The sequence below is a fragment of the Panicum virgatum genome, chromosome 3K (assembly GCF_016808335.1).
Source record: "Panicum virgatum strain AP13 chromosome 3K, P.virgatum_v5, whole genome shotgun sequence".
NCBI lineage: Eukaryota > Viridiplantae > Streptophyta > Magnoliopsida > Poales > Poaceae > Panicum > Panicum virgatum.
The window spans coordinates 30,902,945-30,927,350 of NC_053138.1; the positions used below are offsets into that span (position 1 = coordinate 30,902,945).

General features: G+C 44.2%; 1 protein-coding gene and 1 non-coding gene across 2 annotated transcripts; one reads left to right on the forward strand and one right to left on the reverse strand.

Annotated features, from left to right (window-relative positions):
* Nucleotides 1–5,110: 5,110 nt before the first annotated feature.
* On the reverse strand, nucleotides 5,111–6,575 carry LOC120698938 (peroxidase 21-like). Its single transcript, XM_039982724.1, has 2 exons — nucleotides 6,316–6,575; nucleotides 5,111–6,212 (listed from the first exon to the last, which is right to left on the reverse strand). The coding sequence occupies exons 1-2, from the start codon at nucleotides 6,398–6,400 to the stop codon at nucleotides 5,278–5,280; spliced, it is 1,020 nt and encodes a 339-aa protein (XP_039838658.1). The 5' UTR covers nucleotides 6,401–6,575; the 3' UTR covers nucleotides 5,111–5,277.
* A 1,886-nt stretch (nucleotides 6,576–8,461) lies between these two features.
* LOC120701658 lies at nucleotides 8,462–8,597 on the forward strand. The gene has a single exon (XR_005686221.1). It is a non-coding gene; the product is annotated as a small nucleolar RNA Z247 (small nucleolar RNA).
* The last annotated feature ends 15,809 nt before the right edge of the window (nucleotides 8,598–24,406 follow it).

Genomic DNA, 24,406 nt, shown 5'->3' on the forward strand with positions numbered 1-24,406 from the left:
AATATGTTGATCCATAACGATTAAATTTCGTCACAGATCACTAAAAAACCGTCATAAAACAGTATCTATGACAATCTTAAATTACGTCATGTATTGAGCATCATAGATTACACCCTCGTGACGTTTCTTAAAATTTCGTCACGAATTGCTTTCCATGACGTTTTGAAACCGTCATAAAATGTCTCTGGGCCCCCGAAGCCCAACCCAAGCCCGTTTTCTATGACGAAAGCAAACATCACAAACAATATAATTTTTGTCACAGATTCAATTGTCATGTCACACATTGATGATGTGTCCACTGACGTGTCCGATGATATGGCAACTATGTGGTTTGCGATAATGATGCGTCTGCTGACGTGTCCAATGACATGCACCAAATAATACAATTACACAGGTTTCATTTATGGCCCAATTCAAATCCAGTTAACTATAGGTCAGGCCCATGTGACATGCAATACAATTTCACGGGTCTTTTTACAAATTTGATACAAATCATATGTACATACCCATTAACTATCAGCATACACAATTAATTTACACATTACACATGAATTTCATTTTGACGATTTAACTTTACAGTCTGACACTTTCATCGTTGTATAGTCCATAGACAATCTCTAGCTTCAAGTCTTCAACCCTCATGCTTCAGCAGGATGACACTACAAGAAATAAAACTAATTGCAGGTCAAATTACTAAATTACCAAGGAACATGCATGCTTAAATTAGATAGCAGGTCTATCCGTACAGATTAGTAGTAAAAGGTACTGTGGAGAAAAGTGGTCATTCGGTGATAACTTACCCACAGGCCACAGGGGTGCCAGATTGATTCACTACAAACCGCTTCACCGCAAATTGATTCAACAACTCATACAGGGATACCCAAGTGCTTCCCTGCTTGCAATCATTTCACCAATTTTTATGGCTCATGCATCTTCACTTATAAGCCTGAAAACCATCATGATATCATAAGCAATATTTAAATTGGAAGAATGACTATAGCTCTGTTTTCAAGGCGTCGCCTAGGCGAAAAGGCGGTTCCCCATCACCTTGCTTAAGGCTCGCCTTAGCCCACCTTAGTCCGCCTAGGCGACTGAGCGGCTCCCCATCGCCTCGCCTCGCCTTACCGCTTTAAAAACCTTGGACTATAGTTGAACAATAAAAAGAAAAATCATCTCACCAGTTAGGGATCAGATTTTTACAAGTGGGCAAGGATGGACACTTCAGTTATTTTTGCCAAAAAAGATAGATGCTGCAAAAACAACTTCAAATGTTCAGACAAGACAGCGTTTATGCTAGAGCAAATTGAAACATTCTTCCACTAGTAAGGCAAAAACTAAAATTTACAGATTCAATCATGTGTTGTAATTTGTAATAGGCATTACATCTATCGGATTTAATCCAGCAAATTGGCAGTTGGCACAATGTGATTAACAGATATTTCATCGAATACTTCAAGTGCAAGATGCAAAAGGCTACTTCTCATATTTAGGCAGCAAACAATGACTCAATCTCCAAAAGCACGCACCAAAGGGGGATAAACATGCCCTTACCTTGGGCGCTAGAAAAGCCAGCCACACGCATGGGTGCTCCGATGGTCTAAAACCAAATCGATTTGGGGGACATCAGTAAACAAATCGGAGAGAGAGAGAGAGAGAGATGGAGTTCGATGGCACCCGTTCCATTTCTAAATCTTATGGAAGGGAGGCAGATCTCACTTGCGGCGGCTCGATGGCATGGGGGCCGGGAAAGGAGAAACCGGGTAGTCGGCGATGAGGCGCGCGAGCCCCACAGGCTGCCACGTCCCATGCCGCACGCTGCCGCACTGCAAGCGAGTCAGAGGAGCAGGACGCGAGAGCAGCGCATGGAGGAGCAGGGGCGTGGAGGTAGCCGACTTGCAACTGTCGCCGCCGCCACGGGCGAGCGCGGATGCCGCCCGGCACGGTCGCCTCAGGCCCTGCCGTTGCCGTCCCGGAGACCGGTGGAGCTCAAGCTCGTCTGGCTGTAGGGAGCTCGTGCACTCCCCTAGCTTGTGGACATGGGGAGGTGTGTGTAGATCTGAGGTGGAAGGGAGTGGTTCTCGGAGGGGAGTGGAGGCGCCGGCGCGGCGGTGCGGAAGGGATGAGGAAGCTTAGGGTTTGTGGAACTTGGGCATCTTTTATACCATGTGAGTGCGATCCTAGCCGTTGGATCAAGTATGGATGGTCATAAATTATTGGGCCGGGTAGGCCCAGACAAAAACGCTCCATGTTTATCTCAGTTTAACGTTTTTCTTTTTCTTTTTCCATTTAAAGCACTATTGTGAACAAACTTGCAAAACAAAATGTCTTGAATGCCAAATACACTTTGGAAATGTAATAGAAAATATCAAAGTTGTTTTGCAGGAGTTTCAAGATTTTATAATAGATTTAATATTTTTTATCATTTAAATAAATTTTTACGTGTTTATCGAAAGTAACTCAAGTTGAACTATGTATAAGTCCAAAAAGATTCAGAAAATATACAGAAAATATATTTAGTATCATATATTCCATTCTAGTCCATATCCTAGAATTAGATGAAAAATTCAATTGCCTTCTTGAAATAATTCAATTTTTTTCTCTGAGTTACCATATAATAATTACAGTAATATCTAAATCTAGTCAGAAAATTCTATAAATTGATATGACAATATATTTTTAGTTTATTAGCTTGCCATAAAAAACTTAAATAGTTTAAGTAAAGTATGAACATACACTGTACATAAAAGAATACATCTCTCTCATAGTTTCTTATAACTTAAGTCAAACTTTGAGATTTGAACATATCATAACATGTTCGAACTTGTACACACCTCAAATTTGGCCACCACCTTATGTTGACCATAGCATTGAAAAATATCAAGTTACCTTAGCAATTGTTATGTGAAAACATGCTTTTCAGTTCTCTATTTCGTTGGAATAAACATGTTATACAAAAACAATCAAGATATTGCAATGAACATACCATGCAAAGCCGCTAAATAAAAGATCCAAATTTTAGAAAAATTTAGAAAGAAAAACTGTCAAATTTGGAGTTCTTATGAGAGATAAATATTGATTACAAAATTTAATTCTGGATTAAAAAGGAAAAAGATGAATCACACACATGTTCTTAATCACAGGGCCACACGTTACAAGGTTATTATATAAAAGTCATTATTACCCACGATGGCACAAACCAAGACTTTGCGCAGAGGTAGGGCGCCGGGGATACTACGTCCGCGACCCTGTTTCGACGCCCCATCTCTCATTGCTTTTCTCTTTTTATCCAAATTAAAACAAGGGACGCTCTCTACACAAAAGGAGATACTGAATGACCAGAAGCGAGCAGATATAATAAGTTAACGTTATGAATAAGAGCACAAACAACAAGGGCGCAACACAGTGGTAGGGTGTTTGATTCTCAACTCCAAGACGCAGGTTCGATTCTCTTCTTTGTCTCATTTTATTTTTAGCTCCAAAACATGAGGAGCTGCTCAGTTTTTTTTAGCTCCAAAACATGAGGAGCTGCACCAACGCATGCCAACGGGGAGAGAGGGAGAGATGAGGCCCTAGAGACAAGGGAAAAATAAGCTGAGCCTTTTTAAAAAAAATTTACTACCACCTGGCCCAAGAAAATATTGAGATTGGTCAGAATGATTTTTTCATGACAAAAATAAAGGCGGATTTTCCTTTGCTATAGAAATTCATAAAAAACTAATGAAATCTGAATTTAAGCTTGTACAAAATATTATGTAGCAACTTGAATGCATATGCGAACTTAGTCTTACGCTAATTCGTACGTTCATGTTAAAAAATTATAACGTATTTTCTTTATCACCATTATGGTTTGAGCACCATATCAAATTTGTGATGATTTCTATTTTCATTCTATGACGTTTTCAGAGGTATGTCACCGAAACTAAGCCCAAATTAGAGCCCATATGGGCTTTTTGCAAATCTGTGACGAAAATTCATAAATCGTCATAGATCATGCCTGTTTATGACGGTTTTCATAAACATCACAAAAAATTCGTCATGTATCAATGGATTTCTTGTAGTGGCGCATGGGGACGGAAGGGCGGCGAGGCATGAGTAGCGCGACATGAGGGCGCACGGGTGGCGAGCTGCGGACAGGCAACATGCAGTGGCGTGGATGCAGCGGAGCAGGCCGAAGTTGGCGAGATTTTTTTTATTTTCTTAATGGACATCACCTTCAGTTCTAGATCCGGTGGTGATATCCTAACCTATCACTTTCGATTTAAATCCAACAGAAGGCCGAACCGCCGGTGATGCTCATTTTGAGCCGGCAGAGATAGCGGTTTCTCTAGTAGTGTGTGGATATCCAAAATATTCGATATCCGTATCCGTTTACACATCAATATGGATATCCGTAATCGTATTCGAATATTATGTGGTAGCAAAGTATACATCCAAATTCGATTTTCACTAATTTTCTCTATCTGATTCCACAATCGTATTTGACAATATTCTATACTATTCGTATCCATTTTCACTGAAGCAATTTAAAAAGTCATCTCCATTTCCCATAGCCAATACTATTAGTTTTTATAAAAAGGTATAAGAAGATTAAGTTTACTTTTAAATATTCTTGTTTTATTTATTCATGGATGAAGTTACTTGTATAATTTTTATTAATATTATTTGTATATTTATTGAAATATATTTTTATTTCTACCTTATTCTTCTGTATATATTTATTAAATTTTTTGTTGAAAAATATGTTTCTTTTAAGTTTTAACTAGCTATCTTTGTTATATTGTGATACTTTTGTTTGACATGTATAATGATATTAAATTCTAAAACTACCAATAAATAAAATAGCTATACCCTATATTTTGAGTAAATATCTAAATGTGAATCTGATTCTAAGATATCCATTTAACGTTCATATTCGCTAATATCCGAATCTGTATCCATATTTGAAATAAAATATGATGAATCAAAAAGTAGTTTCGAAATCGAATCCGGTCCGTTTACATCCTTATTGGTACCCCTAGGGTGATTGTGTCTTTTTGGGGGTACAATCCTTCACCCGTGCTCTCTTCACCAGATGAATAGTCATTTGCACATAATTGAACCATAACACACATGGAGTATAAATTATTGTGGAATTGCATTTTTTTTATGTATTGCACAGATAAGTTAAGATGGAGGTGCCTTGATTTTTCGTGCTGAATAGTATAAGCTAGCATTTTCGTCCTGACCATACACCGCATATGGATCGAGCACGGCAAGTCCTGTAGTCGTCTTCGATCATCATGCCGAGTTGACGAACCTGCAGTCGCGCCTGACCTCCCCCTCGTCGGCGGCGAGCGGGTTGTTCTCCGACATGGTAAGCAGCGCGGCGGCGAAGCGGTCGTGGAAGTAGGCGTTGTCGGCGGCCATCCTGGCGACGAAGGGCGCGGTGCGGGGGTCGTCGGCGAGCCGCTGGTCGACGAGGAGGAGGCCCCTGCGCGCCAGCAGGTTCTTGTGGTACATGTTGTCGAGCACCATGGGCGTGGCGCGGTCGTTGCGCGCGTACGCGACGTCGCGCGTGTCCTCCTTGGCGTCCGCCGTCGGGCACCGCCCACGGAGGTAGGCGCCGTACGCCGGGTCCATGCCGGCGTCCACCGACGGGTACAGCCGCCCCACCAGGTTGAAGCAGTGCACGCGGCCGACGGAGTGCGCGCCCAGCAGCGCCACCGCGCCCTCGGCGTCGACGCCCAAGGCCGCGAACCGGGAGAGCACCGCCGACACGCTGTCGTTGTGGTTGGGGATGTCGCGCCCCACCTCGGCGTAGCGGCTCGCCCGGCTGTCCCGGCGGCCCGTGCGCATGGCGACGCGGGGCCCGCCCAGCGCGGCGGCGCCGTCGCGCGCGGCCAGGGCGAGCACGTCGGCGCAGGAGACGGTGCCGGGGCACTCCCGCTCCAGCGCCGCCTTGATGGCGTCGACGTACTTGAAGTTGCGCATGCCGAAGCTCCGCGGGGCGGACTTCTCGGAGATGCCCGCGGCGGCGCTCGTGTCCAGCAGCAGCGACGCGTCGCAGGACCCGACCATGCAGTCGTGGAACAGGGCACGCAGCCACGACACCGCCGTGTTGCCGTGCTTGTCGTACAGCTGCGCCACCTGCTCCTTCACGATGTCCTCCGCGCGCGGGCAGCTCGCCGAGTAGTAACCCAGCCTAAGGCCGCCGCCATTATTGGCGGCGTCCCCTGCAGAACCAGCAGTTGGATCAGTAAGGAACTTGAACCGATGCTGCATGCTGAGATGAAGAGTAGTGAGGGATGGAAGGTTTTCAGAGTTAGAATAGATTACCAGTGGCCAAGAAGCAGGAGAAGAGCAGCAGTGCTGCTGCCGCCACTAGTAGGCTGCTTGAGCTCCTCAAACCCCGCATCTTCATTCTTGATACTAATTTGCAGCACAACTTTTGGAGGGCAGAGGAGCCCCATCTTCCTTATACTCCTCACCATCATCTAGTGCCCGTGGCAAACAAGTGGGTGGGTGAGTGGGAGGGGCTGACCCAAGGCGAGCGACTTGGGAGCATAATGTAGTGGCATTCATCCTCCACTGCACCCATGGATGATCACTCAGATACTGTACACAGAAGAAGAGATGTGATTGTCCAAATCAAAACTCCATCCCAATTTGCGCAGCTCTCAGTAACAGCAGCACAGTAATAAGCAGTAAAGAATTACACTCAGGAACAGTTACGAGTACGACTTACGACTACAGAGACCAGTGACTGAACTAACTGACAGAACAAATATCTAGTGTTAAAGCCCCAAGTCGGCAATTTATCTGAATGTAAATACCGGGTTTTGACGAGTATTGAATGTCTAATTAAATGCACGCTAGGCAAGAAACGCCCACAGAATAAGGAGAGTTGCTCGAAAAGAAAAAGGATGTGGAGATTCAGCCCGGCCGGGCAAGGCGAGCACTTGGCTGAATTGACGAGTTGTTCATTCAGTCAAAAGGATGCAGTAACGCTTGACCTTTTGACTGAAAGAATCAGGACAGCAGATCAGATCCACACCATCATGCGCTTGATGACTGAATAAAGTCAATCAAATGTGTGATAATATAATAGAATGCTAAACGAGCCACATGGGCAGCTCGATCGGCAGAACAGCCTTAATTCCGAGCCACGATTATGGGTTTCAGATAGGGCATCAAGAATAATAATAATGCCGAAGTACCAAACTAAAACTAGTGCCAAGTGCCAAAGCCATGGTCAACAGTTTAGCTAGAGATAGGGGATGCAATGTTAGGCAGGCGCTCACGATCATGGAACCTGTCAGGTCACATGGTGGAGCATATACAATAGAAGCAACCCGCTTGTATCTGCATGCCCGGGCAAAGAAGGAAGACAGCGACATGTGATCGGCTCACAAGAGCACAGAAAGCATGCCGAGACAGGCACCTACAGAAGCAATAATGTTCTGCAACTACTTCTTGCATCGTCTGATAAATTGTTGTAAAACTTGAGCACCTAGGATTCGGAACCTTCAAGGAAATTGACATTGTTCATGGATGATGATCCGTTGCCGGCAAATGTCAAAGGTTAAGGATTAGGCGGCCAAATTTAGTTTTGTTGCGGGACATCTAACTTAGCTGGAATTGGTAGGCAGGCACACTACTTGTCTATGCTCGTTCAAACTGTGGCTGTTAAAATAACCCATTCCATTTGTGAGCCCGTGCATGCGTTAACTATCCACAATCAAACTTGCACGTTAGGGGTTCCTGTAGAAGTATACGTGTATTAGGATTGGGTGTGTAATCTTGTCTGACTAGGACTTAGAGTCCTATGCTTGTAACTCTTGTATCATGTCCTATCCAGACTTGTTCTCTGGAATATATAATGAACACCCGGCGCCCTCATTGGGGTTAAGCCGTTCCAACATATTTCACATGGTATCAAGAGCCTCCTCCTCCTAAATACATCTAGCTAGCATTTTTTTCTTTTTCTCGTCGACGATCTACATGGCTTCGACGAGCTCTGCTTCAGCAAATTTCTCAATCCCGGTCTCTGAGAAACTCAACAGGGGAAATTTCCTGGTGTGGCGAGCCCAGGTGTTGCCCGCCGTGCGAGGTGCACGGCTTGTTGGATTTCTTGATGGATCATCAGTGGAACCTGCACCTATGATCACAGTCAACAAACCTGACAACACTGAAGAGGATTGCACCTATGAATCCCGCCTATGTGCAATGGATTGCACAAGATCAACAAGTATTGTCCTACCTTCTGTCGTCCATGACAAAGGAGATTCTAGTTCAGGTCTCCTCTCTCGAGCATGCTTCGGAAGTTTGGAAATCTGTTTCAGAGATGTTTTCATCTCAAGCCAAGTCACGTATTCTTCAGATCAAATCTCAGCTCTCTAGGGAGAAGAAGGGAGATCAATCTGTGTCGGCTTACTTCACTAGGATGAAAGGGCTCGCTGATGAGATGGCTGCTGCTGGCAAGAAGCTTGATGATGATGATGTCATTGATTACATCCTAAATGGTCTAGATGCGGATTACAATCCATTTGTATCCTCTATGTCTGTCAAAGATAATGTCAGCATGAGCGATCTGTATGGTCAATTGCTCTCCTTTGAAGCTCGCCTCCTCCAACAGAACCAAGATGGAGGGCGCATCTATTCCTCGGCCAATGTTGCTTCTCGTGGTCGAGGCCGTAGTCGTGGCCGTGGCCGTGGCCGAGGCCCTGGTCGTGGCACATCTAATCCTGGTCATGGTTTTGGAAATCGCCAAGAGCATCGTCAAGATTCAGAAGATCAAGATGACGGGCCCTGGTGTCAACTCTGTGAACGCTATGGCCATACTATTCATCCTTGCTGGTATCGCTTCAACAAGAAGTTTGTTCCTCCTAGTGCTGGTTATGGTGGCCCTAAACCATCGGGCTCTCAGAAGTCTGCTTCCTCTGCTGCTCCGTCATATCGAGTCGATACAAATTGGTATTTTGACTCAGGCGCCACTGATAATATCACAAATGAATTAGAGAAACTTTCCACACATGAACGGTACTCTGGTAATGACCAGATTCAAGCTGCCAACGGCAAAGGTATGAGCATAAGTCATATTGGTAATACTGTTTTTCATACCCCTAAACGTGATTTTTCCATCAGTAATGTCTTGCATGTTCCTTCTGCAAATAAAAATCTCCTTTCAGTACATCAATTCACTTCCAATAATGATGCGTTCCTTGAATTTCATCCCACCTATTTTTGTGTTAAGGACAAGGGCACCAAGAACCCTCTTCTTCAAGGTAGATGTCGGGACGGGCTCTATCCTCTGCCAAATTTTTCTCAAGTTCACCACATCAGCAAACCTTCAACCACCAGATGGCATCATCGTTTGGGGCATCCTTCCTCGGTCATTGTTAATCGAGTCCTTAGAGATTATAACTTATCTTTCACACGTGAGTCTAGTGAGTCTGTTTGTGATGCTTATCTTCAAGCAAAAAGTTGCCAATTACCCTACCCTAAGTCCGAGAGTGTCTCCACCTTGCCTCTCCAACTTATTTTCTCCGACGTATGGGGTCCTGCACCTACTTCGGTTGGTCGCTATCAGTATTATGTCAGCTTCATTGACGATTATAGTAAATTTACATGGATTTTTCTTCTTAAGCATAAGTCTGATGTGTATGATGTGTTCCTTAAATTTCAACAACTAGTTGAACGTCCCTTTGATCAAAAAATCCTTGCTGTGCAATCTGACTGGGGTGGTGAATATCAAAAATTAAACTCTTACTTTCAACAAATTGGCATCACACATCTTGTATCTTGTCCTCATGCTCATCAACAGAATGGTTCTGCGGAACGCAAACACCGCCACATTGTTGAGGTTGGTCTATCTCTTCTTGCACAAGCCTCTATGCCTCTCAAATTTTGTTATGAAGCCTTTTTAACTGCTACATATCTTATCAACCATACTCCTACTCGTGTCCTTGATTTTTCTTCTCCCTTCACACGATTATTTAAGGAGAAACCAAATTATTCTTTTCCTCGTGTGTTTGGATGTGTGTGTTGGCCTAATCTTCGTCCCTACAATAAACATAAACTCCAGATTCGCTCTAAACAATGTGCCTTTCTTGGGTACAGCTCTATGCATAAAGGTTATAAGTGCTTGGACATATACACTGGCCGTGTTTATATTTCTCGGGGTGTTGTTTTTGACGAAGGTGTTTTTCCTTTTTTGCAACTTCATCCTAGTGCGGGTGCTCGGCTTCATAGTGAAATACTTCTTTTACCTCCTCATCTCACTAATCATGCTGGGGACATGACTAACAGTATCACTGATTTGTCTAATGCTTCACCCGAACTGCTTGAGCTTTGTTCTGATTCAGATCCAGATGATCAAACCCAAATTATGCAACCAGTGGTCTTTCCTTTTTTGGCAAGCTCCCAGGATTCTCCTTCCAGTTTGGTGCATCCCAACACTCCGGGCACGGCGTCTGGTGCTGATACGTTGACACAGCAACATTCGACGATGGAGGTGGATTCAATTCCGTCTGCTGCTCCAATGGCTGTGATTGGCTCCTCTTCGGTGAGTCCCTCTGCAACATCTACCCCGCTGTTGCCCGCAGCTGTTTCCCCGCTCGCTCCGTGCACACCAGCTGTCCCGACAGCTCCCGTCCAGCAGCTGGAGCCTGTGCCCGTGGGATCGTCTATGCCGGAGGCATCAGTTCTTATTCGGAGGCTTCCCCCTCCTCCGCCAGGACTGTCACGCCCTGTTAATGGACCTATTCCATCATCATTATACCGACCAAGGACACGGCTTCAAGACAATATACGGAAGCCTAAACAATTTACTGATGGTACGGTCCGTTATGGTTTGCTCAGTGAAGTGGCTGAACCCAGTTCTTTTCGTGATGCTCTCACTTCTCCAAAGTGGAAGGCAGCTATGGATCTTGAATTTGATGCTCTGATGAAGAATCAGACTTGGCATCTTGTTGCACCTCAACATGGATAAAATGTTTTCGATTGTAAATGGGTCTATAAAATCAAGCACAAAGCTGATGGCACGATTGACCGATACAAAGCAAGGCTTGTTGCCAAGGGATTCAAACAACGTTATGGCTTGGACTATGAGGACACGTTTAGCCCTGTGGTTAAAGCGGCTACTATTCGGCTTATTTTGTCTTTGGTTGTCTCAAATCAATGGAGTATACGACAGCTAGATGTACAAAACACGTTTTTGCATGGTGTTTTGGAGGAGGACGTCTACATGAAACAACCTCCGGGCTATGAACACAAGGATTTCTCAGATTATGTGTGCAAGCTTGATAAATTCTTGTATGGATTGAAGCAAGCTCCTCGTGCGTGGTATTCTCGTTTGAGTAATAAGCTCATAAATCTTGGTTTTCAAGGTTCCAAGGTAGATACGTCATTATTCTTTTTCCGCTAGGGTGCTGTTACCATATATTTTTTGGTCTATGTTGATGATATTATTGTGGTCAGTTCTTCTGATTTGGCTGTTCAACAATTGCTACACAAGCTTCGTGATGACTTTGCTCTCAAGGATTTAGATTCCTTCCATTACTTCTTGGGTATTGAAGTTTTGGCTGATTCAGAAGGTCTTTTGTTGACACAATCGAAATATGCCAAAGAATTGATTCATAAAGCAGGTCTGGCGAACTGTAAGGCTGTTCCTACGCCTATGATTCTTTCTGAGAAGCTCACGGCTGCTGTTGGAGAATCTTTGGATGCTGCTGCTTCTACATGCTATAGGAGTATTGTTGGTGGTCTTCAATATCTTACTTTGACCCGACCAGATATAGCCTTTGCGGTGAATAAAGTTTGTCAATTTCTTCACTCTCCGATCTCTGATCACTTTACTGCTGTCAAACGGATTCTGCGTTACATCAGTGGGACCATTGATTATGGATTACGGTTTACTCGGTCTTCTTCTAATGTCATCAGTTCTTTCTCTGATGCAGATTGGGCTGGCTGTTTCGATGATCGTAGATCTATATGTGGCTTTGCTGTGTTTCATGGCGGTAATCTTATTTCTTGGCAATCGAAAAAGCAGGCGACTATTTCTCGTTCTAGCACAGAGGCAGAATACAAGGCTTTGGCTAATGCTACTACTGAGGTCATATGGGTGCAATCACTTCTTGATGAATTGGGTGTCTCTCAGCGTCGGGCACCGATTTTATGGTGTGATAATATTGGGGCGACTTACTTGTCTGCTAATCCAGTGTTTCATGCAAGGACTAAACATATTGAAGTTGATTATCACTTTGTCAGATAACGGGTTGCTCGTAAACAATTAGAAGTGTGCATTATTTCTTCAGATGATCAAGTTGCAGATGGTTTCACTAAACCTCAGCCGCTCCGACAGCTTGTTGAATTTCGTCGCAATCTGAATGTTACAAGTGGCTAGCCTTCTCATGTTCAGATTGAGGGGGGATGTAGAAGTATACGTGTATTAGGATTGTGTGTGTAATCTTGTCTGACTAGAACTTAGAGTCCTATGCTTGTAACTCTTGTATCATGTCCTATCCGGACTTGTTCTCTGGAATATATAATGAACACCCGGCGCTCTCATTGGGGTTAAGCCATTCCAACATATTTCACAGTGCCTCGATGCACCGGTGTTGGGGACACCACCTTCGGGCCGGTCGCCAAAGGTGCGCGAAGACAAGACGTCAGGAATAATGAAGCCGATGCCAAGAGCAAGCGCGGTGATGGCCTGTCTTCGTGGATCTTCGGGTCGGAAGACGAAGACACGTGAAGACCGGGCGACACAAGCATCGTGACGAGGAGTAATTAGTGGGCCCCACGGTCTTCGTCAATCAGGACGAAGAGGGCAGCCTGGAGTTGTGGGCCCTTCTGAGCTATACCGCACCCATGCTGTGATATGGAAATCACGTGTACGTCCGGGAATATTTCGGGTATGTGACTGTTGTAAGGGTATAAAAGAGTAATTGTACATTGGAGGCGTAACACCACCTATAAATACCCCCTGTAATGTTCATTGATGGGACACATTGAATAGAGAGAGAGAATATTACTACTTGAATTGTGTGCTTGTGCCTTACTGTTGTAGTGTCCGTCCGTCCCGGAGACACTCTCCACCAACAGTTTGGCACCCACCCAACGGTTCGATACACCACATGGCGGCGACGAAGAAGAGAGGAACCACCGGAGCCACTTCGGAGGACACGACGACGACAACGACAACACCCTCGCAGGGCGAAGCGGCAGCAACACAGGCGAACGGGACTAGCAGCGATGACGTCTCTGTTGATGCCCTTGTAGATGGCCAACTTGAAGTCAACCTTCTAGACCTCGGCGTCTCAGCCGAAGACATCATGGCGATGCGTCGCATCGAAGAGGCGCGAAGGGCTCAGCAGCAGGCCTTGGAAGCAGAACCTTCGAAGCCACATATGACGACAAGAGCGAAGGGGAAGCAGACCATGCTCATTGAAGCAGAACATCAAGAGCAATACAAAATGTTGAGGGAGGAGGAGCTTCGCTGCAAGGCAATGCAAGAGAAGCTCCATGCCCAGCGGCTGCAGCTCGAGAAATTGCAGGCACCTCCACCACCACCACCGCAAAAGGAGATGATCGGGGTCAACCCACGGCAACAAGAACCACCAAGGTTCCGCCCAAAGTTCATGCCGGTCGAAGAGATCTCTGACCACTCTGAGTCAGATGCCGAAGAGCATTACCGAAGAAGGCATCAAAGAATATCACCATTGTCCGAAGAGCTAGAGGAGGTGCAGTGGCCTCATCGCCTCAACCCAGCAATATTGCCACAGTTTGATGGGGAGTCAGACCCCGAAGAGTTCCTCCTCAAATACGAAGCCACCATAGAAGCATCAGGAGGAGGCACTGCGTGTAAAGCGAAGGCGCTCGTCCTCGCATTGAAGGCCTTGGCACAGCGATGGTATGCAAACATCCCACCAGGAACCATTCTGTCTTGGAAACAGCTTCGCCTCGAGTTATGTGCAAGTTTCCGCGTTGTGAGGCCCGACGAAGTCACATCTTGCGATTTTCACGATCTAAGACAAGGAAGCATGACCTTGTAAGAATATCTTCAAAGTGTCATGAAGCTTCGCGCAAGAGCACCAAATGTTGCCGACCAGAGCATCATCGATTCGGTGGTGAAGGGGATCAACCTGGGACCATGCAGAGAATACATATCCCGGTGCAAGCCGAAGACAGTCACAAAGCTATTCGAGATAATGCAAGAATATTGCATATCCGACCGTGCGAAGAGGAGAAGGCTCGAGGAGAAGAACGAGCAGAAGAAGTCGCGAAGCAGCGAGAGGTCCCATACAAAACTGTGGCACGTTGATGAGCCGAAGCAGAAAAGAACAGTGAACAACGTGTCCGAAGAAGAACCCCGAGAGCACAGACACCATCACAGGGGCAAAGGCGAGAGGGACCGACACGAAGAAAGATCCAACCGCGATGATCGTCACCATCGTGAAGAACGACACAACAAAGGCAGAAGAGACAGTGGTGGTCGAAGAGAAAAAATTCCATTCTGTTTTTTCCACAGCGAGGACAAAGGTCATTGGACAAATGAATGCCCCTTCGCCATTGAAAGAAAAGAAGAGTTTGATCGGCAGAACTCCCAGCCAGCGAAGCTAGTAAATCATACCTCGCAGTTCCCACCACAGTCTTCGGTAACAACAACCACTTGGGCTCCTACGCCAAATTGGCCGGTGTCATACCCAGTTTTCAATTACAACCCGCTACCGTATGCACCACCTCTGCAACAATCAGTACCAATGCTACCACCTCCGCAGTACAGTCAGACATGGTCCAGAAGCTCCACACCATTGTCTTGCGACACAACAAATCTACCACCACCTCCGAAACTTGAGCCAGGGCAGCTTCCAGAGCGAGCAATCGATGCACCTTCGGGTAGTAGGGTGAACATCATCAACACCATCTCCGGAGGATCCAATGAACCAGTGCTTGAGACAAAGAGGCAGCGCAAGGAGTACTTTAGAACTGTTTCTCATGTCAGCAAGGGCAAATGCTTCCGAACAACTTGGTCGCATGTCCCGATATCCTTCACACAGGCAGACCTTCGGCTGCAACACTACCCACACAATGACCCCCTCGTCATCAAGGCCAACATCGGCAAGAATTCAGTGCACTTCGCAGGGAACGATGTAGGGAGAATATTGGTGGACAATGGGAGCTCCGTAGACATCCTCGTATGGCAGTGTTTTGTAAAAATGGATTTCACAGAAATAGCCCTGCACAAGTCATAGTATCCGCTCATTGGCTTCGGAGGCAAGAGAATCGAAGCTCTTGGCAAGATAGAGCTCAATGTCACATTCGGCGAAGGAGCAGTACAAAGAACCGAAGCAATAACCTTCGATGTAGTTGACATCAACTACCCACATAACGCCATCTTCGGGCGCAACACCTTGGTTATTCATCAGTCCTATGTATGCATGAAGTTACCTTCGGCCGGAGGAATTATCACAGTCTTCGGCAACCAGGAAGAAGCAAGAAGATGCGAAGATAATGCATCAATTAGCAACAAGAATGTCCATGTCATTGAAACAAAAGACGAGGACACCGATGCTGCAAACAGCGATGAGCCAGAGTCAGGAGGAGTATCTCTGGCAGAGCACATGAAGAAGGTACCATTGTGCGAGGATGTGCCCGACCAAATGGTGATCATCGGGAAAGGGCTTGAAGAGGCTGAAGAGGCAAGGCTTATACAGTTCCTCCGCAACAATCAAGATGTGTTTGCATGGTCCTCGTCGGATCTGTGAGGAGTTAGTCGAGAGGTCATCGAACATGAACTCAAGGTGAACCCGAAGGTGAAACCAGTAAAGCAAGGCCAAAGGACAATGTCCGAAGAAAGGCATAAAGCGGCTCAGGCCGAAGTACAAAAATTGTTGGACGCGGGCATCATCCGCGAAGTCCAATATCCGGAGTGGCTAGCAAATGTTGTCATGGTGCCGAAGAAGAACGGGAAGTGGCGAATGTGCATTGACTTCACAATCTTAAACAAGGCATGCCCAAAGGATGAATACCCACTACCACGAATTGACACCTTGGTTGACGCAGTAGCTTGCTCGGAGATGCTCAGTATGTTGGACTGTTTCTCAGGTTATCACCAGATATTCATGAACAAGGCAGACGAAGAGAAGACCAGTTTCACCACCCCCTTCGAGATATACTGCTACATGAGAATGCCTGAGGGCCTTCGCAATGCCGGATGCACCTTCAATAGAATGATCAAAAGAGTATTAGGGGATCAATTGGGGGAGAAACATCTCCGCATATGTCGATGACGTGGTTATAAGAAGCAAAAAGAAGGAGGATCATATCCAAGATCTTCGCGAAATATTTGCGAATCTTCATCACCGTGGCCTCAAGCTGAACCCGGAGAAATGTGTCTTCGGCGTGCGAAGAGGCAAACTATTGGGCTGCATGATCACCGAAAGGGGAATCGAGGCAAACCCGGAGAAGATCGAAGCCATTAGGCGGATGAAGCCGCCTACCACAAGAAAGGGGGTGTAGAAGTTAACAGGCAGGTTGGCTTCGCTGAACAGATTCATCTCGAAGTCAGCAGAGAAGTGCCTCCCATTCTTCAAGGCGCTGAAAGGCTCTGGCAACTTAGAATGGGGTGAAGAGCAGGCGAAGGCCTTCAAAGACCTCAAGCAGTACATTGAGAAATGGACAATCATGTCCAGCCTGTCTGAAAGCATCTAGGCCCATAATTTGAGTTTTGGTAATTAATGACAATGGTTTGTGGATTAACGATTTCGTTTGAGATAATAAGTATAGGTTGATCCACGGATGAAAGAGATTTGGTTGTGAACGTGTGGAGTTTTGGAGATGATGAGCAAAGCTCGGGCTCAAGGTAAAGGTATAAAATTGGGGTTTTGTATTTTACTGATCACAAGGTGTTTAGTGGATGAAAAGTGACCGGATTTGTTGGATAGATAGCCGTACTATCAAGAGGGGTCGAGTACTCGTGCTTGACGGGTAGCTAGTGCCATTTTGCTCAAAATATCTAGGTGCATGCATGAGGGCTAACGAAGTTTTGAAAAGATTTGAAAAAGATCAAGTTTGAGAGCTGACTGCACAAGCGCGGACAGTCCGCTCCATGGAGCGCAGAGGGTCCGCACTAGTACCAGAGAGCATGTTTGGCTCTGGTGAAAATTAGATGTGACTGGCGGACAGTCCGGCCCAGGTGGGGGGACGGTCCGCAGCTCTAACTCAAATTGTACCAGAGAGGGTGTTTTCTCTGGTTGAGGTTTTGATCTGTGCGGCGGACTGTCCATCCCTGGGGCGCGGACGATCCGCAGGCTATTTGACAGTTTGTACCAGAGACATTGTTGTCTTTGGTGGATTTCAAAGATGAACGGCGGACGGTCCGCCACTAGGGCGCGGATGGTCCGCCTGACTTTTTCAAAGTTGTACCAGAGACGATATTCGTCTCTGGTGGTGTGGAACACATAACTGCGGACGGTCCGCCCCTGGGCGCGGACGGTCCGCCAGGGCTGTAATGGCTAGTTCTGACACGCATTAAATGCACTCTGACTCACTGGTTTATAACGGTGGACGGTCCAGTTTTTGAACTGAGGACGGTCCGCGACTTCGCAGAAAAGAGTGTAACGGCTAGTTTTTGAAGGGATGTCTATATATACCCAATGCCCGGCCATTGGGTCACTCTCTTGGCCATTTGGACTGCATACTTGACACAATAGAGCTAAGGCATCCCTCTCTCACACATACTTGCTTAGAGATTGCATTCTTGAGAGTGTGAGGGCTTTCTAGTGCATTGCATCAATAGTTTGAGCTTTGTGGTACTAGGGAAACTTCAAGCAAGCGTCATCGACTTGTTACCCTTGGGAGTTGCAGCTCCCTAGACGGATTGGAGAAGAGGATTTCGTGGAGCTACTCCAAGGAGATTGTTGAGAAGCCCCGATTTCGGTTGTGAGAGGTCTTGTGCTCACCTCACCGGAGTGGTGAAGAGCAACTCTAGTGAAATCGTGGTGTGGAGCGGTTCCTTGATTCAAGCCGGCTCAAGATCAAGAGGTTCTTGATAGAGGAGCGGTTGATTCTTGGAATCCACCTCAACGTGGATTAGGGGTGACCGGCAAGTCATCGACACCACGGGATAAATTCGTGTGTCCAGCTTGGTTACCTCTCTTGCTCACTTTAATTGTTGTTTTTACTTTGAGCAATTTACTCTACTAGAGCTTGATTTGTATCTTGTCACCCTAGGTTGCAAACCCATCTAAAGATAGTAGTAGCATGACATAGGGCTTTCCTTTGTTACTAATTAAATTTCTCTAGTGTTGTTGGTTTTAGATTTTAAACCGCCTATTCAACCCCCTCTAGTCGGTGTTCTTGATCCTACAAGTGGTACCAGAGCTAAGTACTCTATTAATTGCGGATTTAACCATCTTGGAGTAGAACAATGACTAGTGATAATGAGATTCATGTTGGGAAGCCACCGTTCTTTGATGGGAACAATTATGATTATTGGAAGACTAGGATGTCAGCTCATCTCAAAGCCATGAGTAGAAAGCTATAGAGAGTAGTAAGTGATGGATATGTCATTTTGGACTCAATGAAATTGACACCCCTAGATGAGGAAAATGAGATACTAAATGATCAAGGGGTTAATGTGCTCTTTAGTGCTCTTGATGTGACTGAATTTAATAGAGTCAAGAGCCTCACAAATGCAAATGACATATGGAAGAAACTGATGGAAATTCATGAGGGCACATCAAGTGTGAAGGAGGCCAAGTTATATTTGCTTAAGGGCAATTTTAGTGAATTTACCATGAAGAAGGATGAGAGTATAGCCGAGATGTTCAACTGGCTAAATGACATTGTGAATGACCTCAAGGGACTTGGATTTGAGGTACCGGATGGGGATTTCAACCACAAGTTTCTTAGATGTCTTCTGGAAAGATATGACACAATTGTGACCATACTTGTAAGGTCAAATGTGAAGACCGCAACTCCCACACAAATATTGGGAGAAATTCTCACCCATGACATGTTCAAGAAATCTCAAGATGAAGCTCATGGGGGAGAAATTGATATGAAAAAGAAAAGTGTGGAATTCAAAGCTCAAGATAGCAAAAATGAAGAAGAAAGTGGGTGCCAAGAAGAAGAATCGGATGAGGAGATGTCTCTCTTTGTCAAGAGATTCAATAGAATGATGAGCAAGAAGAACTTTGGCAAGAGAGGTCAATCATCAAGAAAAAATCCTTTTGTGGACAAGACTTGCTTCCAATGTGGTGAAATAGGTCATATCATTGTCAATTGTCCAGGTCATATCATTGTCAATTGTCCAAACAAGAAAGTGACAAGAACAAGAAGGACAAGAAAAATGATGAAAAGAAGAAGAAGAAGAAGGTCATCAAGAAGAAGAAGAATGGCCAAGCTTGTTTTGTTGAATGGGATTCCGATGCAAGCTCCGATGATGATGACAAGCCATCCAAGGGAGTTGCCGGGATCGCCATCAAGGAGGCTCCATCACTCTTCTCTACACCACATTGTCTTATGGCAAAGGGTGGTGCAAAGGTACAACAAGATGGTGAATTTGATGAACTTTCATATAATGATCTTGTTGAAATGCTCAATGATGCCGATGAATTCATGACTAAGGAAAAGGGTAAGTTAAAGGACTTGAAGTTGAAGTTTACTTCTCTTCAAGATTCCTATGAGGAGCTAAAGACTTCTCATGAGAATCTCAAAGAAACTCATGAGAAGCTTGAGGAAGCTCACAATACCTTGCTTAATCATGAAAGAAAAGCAACATTGAGCATTGGTGTTAGTTGTGATTTAATTGATGATAAACCTTGTGGCTCTAGCTCTACTAGTTCTTCTTGCACCAAAATTGATAACCCATCTTGCAATGAATCTCTCATTATGGAAAATGATTTGTTAAAGAAAGAGATTACTTGCTTGACTAATGATTTGAGAAAGTGCTATGATAGTAGAGCCAAGTTTAATCATTGTTGGGCAAGCCAAAAGTTCACCTTGAACAAGCAAGGGTTTGGATACATTCCTAAGAAAGTGCAAAAGGCTTTTGTGCAAACCAAAACTACTTTTGTGAAGAGTAGTGGTAAGTCATATTGTGAAGAATGCAAGAAGATTGATCATGTTGAGAAGAATTGCACCAACAAAAAAGTCATATCCTTTGATTGAAGTTACATTCTTATGAGAAATTCAAATGGCAATGTTAGTGCAAAATTTGTTGGCATACCTATAGATGGTGCTAAAAAGAATGCCATTTGGGTGCCAAAAGTCTTGGTCACTAACGTTCAAGGACCCAAGAAAGTTTGGGTACCTAAAAGAGTTACTTCTTTTTTGTAGGTGAATTACAAGTCCGGAGGAAGACATTGGGTGCTTGATAGTGGATGCACTCAACACATGACCGGAGATCCAATGATATTTTCCTCTCTAGATGAGAATGTGGTTGGCTATAGTGACATCATCTTTGGTGACAATAGCTGGGGCAAAGTCAAAGGAGTTGGTACAATTCCTATCTCAAGTGATCATTCTCTTTCAAAAGTATTGTTGGTTGATTCTCTTAAGTTTAATCTCTTAGTGGTCACTCAACTTTGTGATTTTGGATATAAGTGTAGTTTCACTAAAGATGATGTTGTAGTGACTAGCTTGGATGGAAAAGATCACATCTTTACGGGATTTAGACATGAGGATGTATATCTTGTGGATTTTGCTACTAAAGAGGCAAACTTGTCTACTTGCTTGTTCACTCAATCATCTTTGGGTTGGTTATGGCATAGAAGGCTTGGTCATGTTGGCATGAAGCAACTCAACCGACTTTTTGAAGCATGATTTAGTAGTTGGCTTGAAGAATGTGAAGTTTGAAAAAGATAAGTTATGTAGTGCATGTCAAGCCGGAAAGCAAGTTGCAAATGCTCATCCCACTAAGAGTGTCATGTCAATTGAGAGACCATTGGAATTATTGCATATGGATTTATTTGGTCCTACAACATATAGAAGTATTGGTGGGAATTGCTATTGTCTTGTGGTAGTGGATGATTACTCAAGATATACATGGGTTTTCTTTCTTCATGACAAGGCTGATACATATGACACATTCAATAAATTCTTGAGAAGGGCCGAAAATGAATTTGAGCTCAAGGTGAAGAAAGTGAGGAGTGACAATGTAATTGAGTTTAGGAACACAAAAGTTGAGGAATGGTGTGATGAGAAAGGAATCAAGCATGAATTCTCAACCAAGTACACTCCGGAATAAAATGGTCTTGTTGAGAGGAAAAATAGAACCTTGATTGATATGGCAAGATCAATGCTCTCCGAATACAATGTTTCGGATAGCTTTTGAGCTGAAGCAATCAACACGGCTTGTCATGCCTCTAATAGATTGTATTTCTATAGATTTCATAACAAGACTCCATATGAGTTGCTCATTGGAAGAAAGCCAAATATCTCATATTTTAGAGTGTTTGGTTGCAAATGCTATATTCTCAAGAAGTGAACTCGGTTATCAAAGTTTCAAAGCAAATGTGATGAGGATTTTCTTCTTGGGTATTCATCTTGTAGCAAGGCTTATCGGGTCTACAACAAAACACATGGCATTGTTGAAGAAGCATATGATGTTGAGTTTGATGAAACCAATAGGTCTCATAATGAAAAAGAAAATATTGATGATGTGAGAAGTGATGGTTTGAGAAATGCAATGAAAAATATGTCAATTGGTGATGTTAGACCAAAAGAAGAAGATAAAGATGAAGATGGTCCTTCTACCTCTATTAGAGTTAATCCTTCAACTTCTATCTCAAATGATCAAGCACAACAAATTATACAAGATTCAAGTAATAATGATTCTCAAGTACAAGATCAAGTTGGTTCATCTAGTGCACCTCCTCCATCAACTCAAGAACCCATTGTTCCTCAAAGAATTCATCATATTCTTGCAAAGGATCACCCGGTGGATCAAATCATGGGTGATATTAGTAAGGGTGTCCAAATCGATCTCGCATTGCTTCATTTTGTGAACATTATTCTTTTGTATCTTTTCTTGAACCTAACCGTGTAGATGAAACATTGAGAGATCCGGATTCGGTGAATGCTATACATGAAGAATTAAATAATTTCTCCCGGAATCAAGTTTGGGATCTAGTTGAGAGGCCCAAGAATTATAATGTTATTGGCACTAAATGGGTCTTTAGAAACAAGCAAAATGAAGATGGAATGGTTGTGAGAAACAAGGCAAGATTGGTAGCTCAAGGCTTCACTCAAGTCGAAGGTTTGGATTTCGGTGAAACTTTCTCTCCCGTTGCTAGATTAGAAGCTATTAGAATTTTATTAGCTTATGCTTGCTCTCACAACATAAATTTTTTTCAAATGGATGTGAAAAGTGCTTTCTTGAATGGCAAGATTAGTGAACTTGTTTTAGTTGAGCAACCTCCCGGTTTTGAAGATCCCAAGAAGCCAAATCATGTATACAAGCTCTCTAAAGCTCTTTATGGTCTTAAGCAAGCTCCACGAGCTTGGTATGAAAGATTGAGGGACTTTCTTATCTCTAAGGGCTTCAAAATTGGTAAGGTTGACACTATTTTGTTCACTAAAGAAATTGGTTAGGATTTGTTTGTTTGTCAAATTTATGTTGATGATATTATCTTTGGTTCAACTAACCCAAGTTTTTGTGAGGAATTTGGTGAAATGATGTCTAGGGAATTTGAGATGTCCATGATTGGTGAATTGAGTTTCTTTCTTGGACTTCAAATCAAGCAACTCAAGGAAGGCACCTTTGTGTGTCAATCAAAATATGTGAAGGATATCTTGAAGAAATTTGGTATGGAAGATGCAAAACCAATCAAGACTCCTATGGCCACCAATGGGCATCTCGACCTAGATGAGGGAGGTAACCCGGTTGACCAAAAACTTTACCGTTCTATGATTGGTATTTTTCTTTATTTGACCGCATCTAGGCCCGACATCATGTTTAGTGTTTGCATGTGTGCACGATTTCAAGCCGCACCTAGAGAATGTCATTTGACCGCCGTCAAAAGGATCTTGAGATACTTGAAATATACTCCTAATATTGGATTATGGTATCCCAAGGGTGCTCATTTTGATTTGGTTGGATTTTCGGATTCGGATTATGCGGGGTGCAAGGTTGATAGGAAGAGCACTTCCGGTGGTTGCCAATTTCTTGGAAGATCTCTTGTTTCTTGGTCTTCAAAGAAGCAAAATTCCGTGGCTCTTTCAACCGCCGAAGCGGAATATATTTCGGCCGGAAGTTGTTGTGCACAATTATTATGGATGAAGCAAACTCTTCTTGACTATGGTGTGAAATTTGATGAAATTCTCTTGTTGTGTGATAATGAAAGTGCCGTGAAGATTGCTACTAATTCGGTTCAACATTCAAGAACCAAGCATATTGATATCCGCCATCATTTTCTTAGAGATCATGTGAACAAGGGTGATATCAAGATTGATGGTATTGGCACGGTTGATCAATTAGCCGATATATTTACCAAGCCTTTGGATGAATCTCGATTTTGCAAGTTAAGAAATGAGTTAAATACCATTGACTTCTCAAATGTGGTTTGAAAACTAGCACATGTGGCATATGGTTCTTTCATGCACGCTTTGTTTCATTTTTCTGAATTTTTGAGGTATTTTTGAGCCATTTATGAGTTTTCATGATTTTACTTGATTTATTTTTGAATTCTTGTTGTAACTTGCTCATATGAGTCTTTTGGAGGTTTTCATGCAAGATTTGAGATTTTTGGATTTTTATATGAGTAATGATCCCAAATTGAAGTTGGAATTGAGAAAGTTGGCAAAATTATGGACTGTCTGAAATTTGGTACAGCGGACGGTCCGCGGGTAAGAGGCGGACAGTCCGCCGTTCATGAGACTTGTTCACCAGAGGCTCTACAGAGAGTTCTCAACCGCAAAATTACACTGCGGACGGTCTGCCAAAGGACCGCGGACAGTCCGCTTATCATCGGTTCATCCGGCAAGCTTCGGATACACTGGTGGTTTGCCACTGAGCAAGGAGTGGACGGTCCGGCGTAGGTCTGCGGACAGTCCGCCTGTGTTGGGAAGAATTTACCAGAGGCAGTTTCAGTCGGGTGTCAGTGTAAAAATTCATAGGCGGACGGTCCGCCAGGATACCGCGGACAGTCCACGACTGGATAGAATGGTGGGGTCGGCCAGACTTGACTTATAATGGGTGTCACTCTCACTCCCCCCACCAAACCGCACACCTCATCCAAAAGCTCTCTCTCTTTCTCTCTCAAGCACGTGGGGGAGACGACAAGGTCAAAGCTTTTTGGCGTGGTTCCCGGACGGTCCGAGAACATCCCCGGACTCTTCTCAAGATTGTACATCATGTCCTCTCGGTATTTTGACGAATCCCTAACTCTTGTTCTTGGATTTCTTTATTGGAAAGAGTTAG